This window comes from Eublepharis macularius, chromosome 1, assembly GCF_028583425.1.
Source record: "Eublepharis macularius isolate TG4126 chromosome 1, MPM_Emac_v1.0, whole genome shotgun sequence".
Taxonomy (NCBI): domain Eukaryota; kingdom Metazoa; phylum Chordata; class Lepidosauria; order Squamata; family Eublepharidae; genus Eublepharis; species Eublepharis macularius.
Genome location: NC_072790.1, coordinates 75577809 through 75588683, shown reverse-complemented (window position 1 = coordinate 75588683; position 10875 = coordinate 75577809). Strand labels below are relative to the sequence as shown.

The following is a 10875-nucleotide window of genomic DNA, read 5'->3' as shown; positions in this document are numbered from 1 at the left end:
CCACATGACTGAATGTCCGAACGGTCCAGTGTTCACAGGTAATGGCCACTAGAAGAAGGCTTCCTTTGTTTCTCATGGTGCTACTGAAAGTCTTCTGGGGCTGACAGATGCTGCTCCAGAAGGTTAATAAGATGAAGGCAGCTCTTCCAGCTGGACCATAAGAGGGATTATGTCTGAGCAGCAGCTAAACCGCTTATCCCAGAAACAGACACTGCTTTTTTTATTGTTGTTTAAACTTCGTCACTCTTCTCAGAATTCTTGCTCTAGTCCTACTTTTGTTCTCTTGAGGTTAGAGGTGTAGGCTTCACAGTTTGTTCCGCACCTGTATTGTGTAAATATTGCTACGCATTCTAAGTCATTCAGTTTGGGGACATATCTTTTAAAAAAATAAACCTAGTCAGAAGTTTGGGTATTTTGCAACCTTAAAATAGAATCTCTTTATTCAGTCCAGTCTAGTTTCTCTTTTCTGCATGACTACCTTTGACAATTGTGAATGATAAAAAGCAGCATGAATTTGAAAACTGGATTAATATTTCTTATCGTTTGCCTTGCACTCCAAGTTCAAGGAAGCAAAGGTAAGTCCATATTAAAGTGTGTTTTGTGTTACACTACTTCAGCCAGGAAGTATGGGAAGAGAGGAATGTAGAATACACTTCTTAAACTGTCTTGTTATGTGTTTTTATACATTATTGCCCTGAACATTTTGAAGTCATTATAATTGGTGCAACATCATTTAAGTCAATCCTAGGATGAATAGTAAGGACAGCTTAATTTCTAAATACCAGATTCGTGAGTCATATACTCTAAGGAAAGTTTGCTTATGTAGAGATCTAGTTCAATTGGACTTTTCAATAAGACATGTAATTTCAAAAACAAGAGGATCACAAAGCTTAGGTGAGAAGATATGTATCTATGCCTGTTCAGTAGCTCTAATTCAACTAATATGGATCCCACTGAAAGCAATTAAATTCAAGTTGATTGCAACTGGCTTGATTCATTGATTTCAGTTAGTCATGATTAAATTTAAGTGCAATCCTAAAAACATTTTCCTGGAGTAAGCTCCATTGTTGTACATTTCAGGAGGACTCTGTGTAGAATTGCACCAAAAGTAAGTAGTATGCTTCTACATTAGAAGAAACTCTTGCAGTTCAAAATTAGCTGCATATACTTAACCACAACACTCATTTATAAATAACGATAAAATTAATGGATATATCCATGTTGCATAGAAAATTAAAAGTAATGTGCAAGGGGAAAGCTTGCTGACAAGCCTGTTAGAAATGCAAGAACTCTAATGAGATGAATAAAAGGACGCATGTTGCTTTGCCAAATTAATTGGAAGAAAATGAAACATTACATTGTTCAGTTATTTAGCAGGGAGTCATTCTCATCATAAGTCACTATTGTTCCTTCTGATGCACTTAAAAGCTAACATGACTTTTGTAGTTCTACAACATGAATGTTTGATAATGTTAGACTTTCCCTATGCACACAACAGTGACTTCCTGGAGAGCATTTGTATTACTTACCTGTTTGGCTTGGATTAGTTTTTTTATATATATATATGATCTTTTAAAATTTGAATAACGGATAAAAGTACAGGCATACAGGCCACATAGTGGCTCTAGGATAGTTCAAGATATTCCTGTATATGTACCTTAGCAAGAATTTCAGCCTATATCTCAGATGTGTCAGGGATTGTCTGGGTTATTGATTGAATGCATATTCTTTTCATCTTAGTAGTGCAAGTTTAATTTATAATGAATTCAAGATCAAATATGTTTGTATGAAAATGTCAGATTGAGTAAAGAGAGATGAACAATGAAATTGGGCTATCAATTCAATATAGCTATCAAAATAATACTTTGATATCTGTTTCCAAATGACAGATTGTGTGACTCTCTTTCTGCCAAAGGTTTCTTAAATTGCTTTATAGAAGGAATTGTATAAATCACTAAAATAGGTAAACAGCAGTAATGAACTATGATTTAATCATCATACAAAATGAAAGATGGCTAAATTATGTTTTCCTCCCAGCAAATATCTAGATACAATCACCTCTTACAGTTGACTTCCTAATTTCAATTTTTTTCCAATTCACTTTTTAAACCATTGCTTGTTATTCTGTCCTTCATTATTCACAATCCAGTTAATGTAATCTCTTAATGGCTTTCTAAAAATTAGGACACATGGGCAGGGAAAGAGAATATTTATGTGCAGCAAACAACAATGTGGATTGTTTTGCATTAAAAGTGGACATTTTACTACAATTATGGTGGATTTATTCAACATTGTTATTATAAATTAACCAGTAGTATGAATTGCATAACACCCAAGAATAAAAGGAAAATTATTCAACTCAGTCTGAAATAAGAAAAAACTGGATAACATTTCAGAAAGAAAAAAATTAATAATTAGAGGAAACTTCCTGACAGAGATTATGAATGATTTTGCCAAGAAAGTTATGGAAGTTCTACTGCTTAAAACATTTAGTGGGTAAGACACCTTATTAATCAAGTAGGAGACCTACCTAGGTCAGGAAAGGACAGGGGAGAAATTAAGTAATGACTTTGCAGTTATTTTTCATTCTTTGAAAAGTGCACATGACAGCTTAATTCAAGATTATTTTGATACATTGGGTTTATGACAGACCTGAAGATTTATCTTAAACAGTTCTGGCTTTTGTCAGTTTGTGTTATAACCTGTCTCATTTTTTTAAAAAATGCCTGGATAACATTTCCAGTCCTTTGTCTTTAAAGTTTGGCTTGAAAATACCTACACTTTTCAATACCTCTACTTTCTGCTGTAGAAATATATATTTCAGCCATTTTAATGTAGTAATGCAGTTATGCCTAGTTTGGCCTCATTAAATATGACATCTTCTCAGCTGGGCAACAGAAGAAAATAAGAGGGAAATGGAAGAGATCACCAGTGTCTCTGGCGACACTCTAGTGTTCAGTCAAATCTCTATTGTTAAATCTTTGAGTTTTGGCCAAATGCAAGAGTGTCAGGACTCAGGAGGAATGGCGTCATTACATCACTGACGAGCCCCTCTTCCACAGCCATGAGTCTCCTACTGGTTGCAGGTCTTGTGCTGAAAACCCTACCTCCTAGTGAGCATTGTCACTGCTGTGGAAATATTCCATGTGATCAGAAGGATCTAAAAAGGAAATGGCACTAGATGCTACTTACATTCAATTCACATGGTACAAAGCCCATATGGTGGACATGTGGCTGCCACAAAGACTTTAGAAGTTCTACTGCAGGAGTTCCATGCTAAATTCAGTTCCTAGACATGTGGAAGTACAATTTGAATCAGTACTGCAGCATACAAGGTGAACCATTTGCCCTGTTGGGGGAAATTATGTGTAGTCATTAGTTTTCCAATTGAGACAAACAACAGCTTCGTGGTCTATTTCCAGTAGGAGAAAAGCCATAGGAAAGAGAGGCATAAGCCCCCTTTTCTCCATGCACCTTATCTGAATTGGGAAACCACATTGCAGGGAACTGGGTGCCAAGCACAGAACTCCATGACCATATACGTTGATAGTCCATGAATTTTAAATGTGGACTTTGTAATGTATGAACCAGTGCTTAGAGATGCAGAGAGTCATCTGGGCAAAGCAGCTTGCTATGGAGTAAAAGTGGCCCTTTGAAGATCAGCCCTTAGTCATGTGAAAAGACAGCTCTTTAATGCTTGGTCTACTACACATACAGTAGAATAAGGTGACAGACTACTGGGATAGTAGAATGGGCTATACCATTTCAGACTGCAGCTGGAAAAAGTCAGACTTTTAAAGATCTCCTGTATAAAAAATATATAATTAAAAAGTAGCACTTCAAAGCGAGAGGTTCTAGGTTACCCATAACATATTGTGCTAGTTTTTTATTTAAAGGGAAACCTACAACCTAGTTCCTGAGTGAATGCTTTCAAGCTACCTTACTTTTTTTTACCCCCTGTGGAAAGGGCTTGGAAATGTTTAGCTTTTCAGATGGTCTTTTGACATGACCTGAATCATAATTGGCTAATTGTTGTTATTATTTGTATACTGTTGAAATATAGATAAAGGAAAATGGGGCTTCCTATCTTCTTTACTTTCAAAGTTCTACCAATATGCATACTTGGCTTGTGTAAAAATGTAGAGAAATCCAGATTTTTAAATATACTTAAATATACTTTTATGTTTACAGTGGGAAAAACTCCATATGACAATTTCTTTCTACAATGAAATATTTCTCAACTGAAATAAGTAAAATAAGCCCAAACAGTGTGATAATTTTCTTAAAAGCTCCCAAGCATTTACTTGTTATAGGCCTTCCACACTCTGAACTGTTAAATGTGGAAGGACTATAACAAGTAAATGCTTGGGAACTTTCGTTTGTGTTTTGTCACCAAATGTATGCCTCCTACCAACATCTTCCAGAAATTTTCTACAGCACTGCTAAAAGGGCCATTTGCTAACCTCCAATACACCCAGAAGGCCACATCATCCATCTGTTCACAGTGTGACAAACAGTAGAATATCATACCAAATATGATATGACAACAACTGTGCTTATTTGCTGCTCTTCTAGACATATTAGTGCCTCAGCCAGAGCTGTGAACAAGTTTTATTTTAACCCCACAATACAGCTGGAGAACTGGGGCTGAGAGGAGTGGCTTACCCAAGGCCACCTACTGAGCTCATGGCAGTAGTGGGATTCAAACCTGTAGAGTGATGATTTGCACCCGAACCACTTAACCACTGTGCTACAGCAGCTTCCTATCTGTGCCTTGCAGGTTCAATAATATTCAGCTTCCAAGATCCAAAGACTGATTGAGTGACCTAAAGTGGAGTCTTCTGTTGTACAGATAATCTCCAAGAAATTTAAGAACTGTTTTGTTAAATATATCCATTATTAGGATACAAATACTGCACTAAAATCTGGATTCATAATTTTAAATTAGGACTGTTCAGATTTGGAATTTAGAAAATCTGGAATTTCTAAACAGCCAAATTTCATTAATATAAAATATAATATAAAATACAGATTCAAAATTATTTGTAGCTATTCCAAATGCTGCGTTATTTGGTGCTTCTGAATATTTCTGAATCCAAATTACACATCTCTAATACCCTGCAAATGGTCAAAATCAACAGCTGCCTGTACATACCCATTCTCTATGGTAGCCCCCATTTTATGGAGCTCTTACTCTCCACAAAACTGAATTATTCAGGAAGGCTTTTCTACACAAGTAATAGGGCTGTGATGTAAGGAAATAGTTCAGAGAGATGCTTTGGTAAAGATAGGGACTGTAAACTATACTCCTGTGTACGGTGTTACTGTATGTTGCTGCAAGTATGCTTCCTCTGGGCCATTTAATATGTTAAATTGCTTATGTTTTGTTTCAGCTCTGTATCAAATTTCTGCATATTTTCAAATTTCTGCAATCCATACCATATTGTATTTTTATTGAATGTCCCAACCATTAATCTTATTGACATAGTATAATACACCTTGGGTCAAAGGTGGACTCTAAATATTATAAATAAAAAATAAATAAAATGAAAATTCATGTGGTTTCCCTCACATGAATGTTCCCTTTGGAAACTGCAGTAATAATTCCATTTTTCTCTTATGGTAACTCAGATATTTTATCTGGCTAGAAAATGGCCTCTATAGGGAATCTAGTATTCCCTATGAGCAGAACCACAAGTGACAAAAGGCACAGATTGGACACTTGTCAGCTTCCCTCAAGTTTTGATGGGAAATGTAGGCAGCTTGGCGGAATGTTGGACAAGTGACAGTTGAAAAGTCCATTGGACAGCAGTCAGAGAGCGAAGCTGCGAGACCAGGATGCCTACATTTCCCATCAAAACTTGAGGGAAGCTGACAAGTGTCCAACCTGTGCCTTTTGTCACTTGTGGTTCTGCTCTATGTCTCTAGAGGAAACTCATAGAGCAAAATCCTGCAAAATCTCCTGGCATTTGCTGAGGAACTGTTGGCAAACATAGACTGATTCACACATGAATTTACTATCTCATGATGTCTTATTTTGTTTATGACGGCCTTTGCTGAAAGTATTATATTTGGTACAATATACTACAAGTTAGAATAAAGTTTTTGTTAGAAGTATTTGATGGTTGTTTCATACTTGCAAGTCTTCACATGGTGTTTCAGTTACTGAGGGAACAATACGCATGTGTGAACTCACCCTTTGTCTAATGTACTGAGGTACTGAGCTTGCATACTTCTAGCACATTGTGTCCTTTCCCTTTCCAGAAAGAATATTAGGGTCATGTAGCATTTATTCCTGGAGGCCTGATGTGAGTTTCTGTTCAGGGAATAAATATTCTCCAGTTTACTTAGTCAAGCAGACAAAAGCTTCCTATGTGCTTTGAAAAATCATTTTAATTAATTCTGACTTTCCACTTTCCATTCTAACTAGCAGTGAGTAAACTATAAAGGAACTCTGTTTATATAATTGTTCCAGTGAAAAAGGTAAAATAAATTTGTATCAAAATGCGCAGATCAGAATTGTTTCTTATTTTTATCTATGACATCAACTTTTGTCTTGTTCACACACAAGTAACATTTTCTAAGCATAACGGATCTCCCATAAACAATTGTATAGATTGAATTGTATACACACAACTACTTCTGACACATGATTTTGTAGCAACCTTCTGTATTATTGATGTCTGACTCATGGGAATGTTCTAATCTCTGGAAAAGTAGTGTAAACTGGATCTATATAAATGTTATTTAACGTTAATACAATCTATCTTCTTCCAAACTATAATTTTTTAAAATAAAAATGCATTAATTGCCTGCTTCTGAAATTAGAAATTTACAGTGTAATGTCTGTATTGACAGTAAACGTTTAAGAGCTGCACTACATACATTGAATGTTTGAATCATGACCACAGGAATAACTAGCACTAGTGCTTTAGTATAATAGCTGAAACGTAACTATGAATCAGGAAAACCCTGATTCATGATGGCAAGTCTCTCTCTCACTCTCTCTCAACCGCAACACTTCATCTGCAAGAAGGGGACAATAATACTTACTGGTCAATGTTGAAGAATTGTTAAGAGGCTAGCAACAAAAAGCACTTCTTCCACTGGGAACAGTTTGTTTTTCACTGATTTTTCTCTTACAAGCAGTATGTAATAGTTATAAGAGCACATTTCCCCCCCTATATTTGCAGGGTACTAGAACATGAAGCAGCTCCTGTTCTCATTTTACTTATGGCTCGGTATAGGCTGGGGCTGCTCTGAAGGACTCTATCTTGGTTTCCTACATTTTGTTCTCAATAAAGTTATCTGCTGCTTACCTACGAAGAGACTCAGCACATTCCTGAGTAACAGCATCAAATAGCATTTTATGCACTACAGGTACCCACTTTACACTGTACATTGTGCCCCTGACTTTCAAGGGAATGATTTGGAGGACGCTGTATGATGCAGCAAGAGGGTAAAATTGAAAGTCTGCTTTCAGCAGCACTCTTAGAGTTGCCACCCTCCAGGTGGGGACTGGAGATCTTCTGAAATTATAACTCATCTCCAGACAACAGAGATCAGTTCCCCTGGAGGGAATGGCTGCTTTGGAAGGCGGACTTTATGGCTGTACACTCTGCTCTGGTCTATCCGTTGCCCAAATCCCACCCTCTTCAGGCGTTCCCTAAAATCTCCAGGAATTTCCCAGCCCAGAGATGGCAACCCTAAGCACTCATGCCAAATAGGATCTATGCCATTATTTATGTGAAGCATTTTGATTGCTGGAAATGAAATAAAACAATATAATAAAAAAGCAAAGAACACTACTAACAATGTAAATGCTAACTGTTATTATAAGTCAGAGATAAAGAGTCTAGATTTTAGAGAAATGAAGGAAAGAAAGAAAAAAGGGCAAAACAGCGCTGCAAATAAAAAAGCTGTCTGCCCAACACTGATCCAAATTAATAGGTCATAGTGAAGTAGTTGTATCTTTAATTAGTATATTTTAGAATGGAAGCTCACTTGGTGCTAGTCCCCCCCACACACGGTTTGTGTGTGTAATCATCCAATTTGCTGTAATGTACAAGTACTAGAGTTTATGAAAAGATAAACCCCACCCTATTTGAATGATCGTCAGTTCTGCTATTAAAAGCTGAAAATGCCAGGCTTAGAACGTTTATAATTTTTCTACATGATGTGTTTTACTACTGGCTTTGCACAGTTAGTTGTGTTCATCACTTTTTTATTATATTGTTTTATTTCATTCCAGGTATGGTTTTATAGACAGGCAAAATATAAATATTGTTTTTAAAATGTACTACACTGAACTTGTTTTCTGAGTTAATTCTTGCATTAGAAAACAATCTGAAATTTACAGTTTATATTTGTAATGGCTTTAAGACCATTTTCACAGGCTTTCCGAAAAAGGTATTGGTAGTTTAATGATGTTTTCATCTAAGAAACAGATCTGTTTGCCAGGATTCTTGCTCAATAGAACATAGGATTCAGAGTTCTTTCACATGCTTCATAGCTGCCTCATCAAATAGCCTGAGAGGCGTCTTTCCCTCCACCAAAGTATGTATCATTCTACAGCTGTTTGGACAGCATCAGTCCTCTAGATACTTAAACTTATCAAAAGAAGAAATATTATCTTGTTTAATGCATACCCTTGTTAGGAGAGGAAGGTTCTCCTCTTTGAATTTTGTGAATTTTGCCAGCTGAGTGTTTTCATCAACTTTATTCAGTTAATTTTTTTAACTATAGGGTCTTATAACGTCATTTACTTATTTGTTTAGATTTAAGGTGTCTCACTGTATGAGAACATGTTCTGATGTTAAACACTTCTTCAGAGGCTTAGGTTCTTCCTATCTAGGTCACTTTCCTTTTCACCAAGGTAGTGGGAAAGCCAAAGATTAAAATGTCTTTCTTTAGGTACATTTCCACACGGATAATAGCTCTGCAGATTTTCAACATAGTGCAAGACTATGATGCAGTCTTCATGTGCCAAATGTTGTTGAATTAGTATTGAATGAGTAACCTGTGCATTCCAACATGATAATTGTTATACACAGTTAACCAACTAAAGTACAATATGGCCAAGGTCCCTTGAATTATTTGCATCTGTTTAGCTGGAATATTACACGCGCACACATACCACTTTAAGTTAATAAACATCTATCTGTCCGTCTGTCCACACACACGATCACCATTTATAAAATAAAAACCATAAAATTTCATTTAATTTGAGCTGTAAATGGTTACTGTATGACTGTTTGTTCCATAGTACATACAGCCAGTTCACTGAATAAAAGTTGTCACCATTTTGATTTCCATCCCCATTCTGTAGCAGCGGTGGGTCTCAGCAACATGTGAATTTCAATTCTTAGCAGAAAAATTTTAAAGAAAAATAATATCCCTCTATTGTACCACAAATTAGCTATGGAATCCAAGATTTCTTACCACCTGTTTCTTCTCTAGTGACCAATTTGGGGAGCCTTAATCTAGCAGATGAAGAATTATGGAATCAAGGCATTTTGTTGATTTCTATAGAGCAATTTTTTTGCCCTGACCTCAAAAACCGAGGCTAACCAAATCTCATCAGATCTCAGAAGCCCCAGTTAGTACTCGGTTATGATAAGAGACTGCCAAGGAAGTCTAAGGTTGCCATGCAAAGGCAGGCAATAGCAAACCACCTCTGAATGTTTCTGGCTTTGAAAACCCTACATGGTATGACAACTGTGACTTCACCCACTCCCCTCAAAACATAGAGCAATTTGGGAGACCATTTGTTGAAAATTTGGTATAAAACTTCTGAACAATTTAAATATAAATAATAGATCAATACATATTTCTCACACTTTAGGAGCAGGGCCAACTACTTTTAGCGTATTAAACAGCTAGTGTATTAAAGAGTGGACAATGGGATCAGTAACCAATTGTATCCTTCTAAGAAAGGAGGAGAAGAATCAGAAGACTTCCTTGGAGATGATAGTCCACATCCAGCAGTTTGCTCACACAGGTCTCAAGTATACAGTACAAGTTCTATATGTCCAAAGCCTTCCATATTCACTTCTATTCACATTCCTGTTTTGTATTCAGTGAACTGTTGAAGCTCTATGCCCATTGAGCTAGATTGGGAATTAGGGTTCCCAGTTGCCCACCAGTGGTAGGCAAACTCCTGGGGGTTTGCCCCGTTGCCTGCCAAGTGCTAGAAGGTGGCAAGCCCCCTGGAGATCACCCGCTACTGACAGGCACCCCAGAAACATGTGTGGTGTGTGCGTCTTCCCAGCAGATGTGACTACGTCACTTCTGGAAGTGATGTCATTGTGCCAGTCACGGGAGTGCTCCTGCATGTCATTTGGACCCGATTTTGGCCCCAAATGGGCCGAATCGGCCCCACAGAGCACAGAAGCACTTCCACAGCGGGTGAGATGATGTCACTTCCAGAAGTGATGTCATCATGCAAGCACTGGGAGCACACACAAAGCACACAACAGACACATGGTAAGTGCCAGCCCCCCCCCTCCCACTAAGAGGATATGAGGACCTGGCAACCTTATTGGAAATGCTTCTTTTCGTTGACTCAGTAACTGCAGAGCTTGATATTGGTCACCATAGTAGATCATTGGTATCAACATCATTTTTATTTATCAGGCTGACTCTAGCTTTACTTCTTTGTTCAATCTGTTTCCCACTATGCATACTATAATGCCTACTTATTCTTGTTTGAATTTATTCCATCTGTCACATCTGAAGACTGATCTATATTTATTTATTAAAGCTCTCTTTCACTCATTAGATTTGCCTACTGATTTAAATATCAGCTATGCAGTTGCTGAAAATTTAATCTTTGTTTTTAGATTGCTTGTCAGTATTTATAAGAAAGTTAATAAA

At 36.9% G+C, this 10875-nt stretch overlaps 1 protein-coding gene across 1 annotated transcript in view; it reads left to right on the top strand.

Annotated features, from left to right (window-relative positions):
* The first annotated feature begins 493 nt into the window (after positions 1-493).
* The window catches only part of IMPG1 (interphotoreceptor matrix proteoglycan 1), a 121057-nt gene continuing 110675 nt past the window's right edge, over positions 494-10875 (top strand). Inside the window, 1 exon segment of the mRNA XM_054987835.1 lies at positions 494-575. Within this exon segment, the coding sequence (XP_054843810.1) occupies positions 494-575 (82 nt within the window).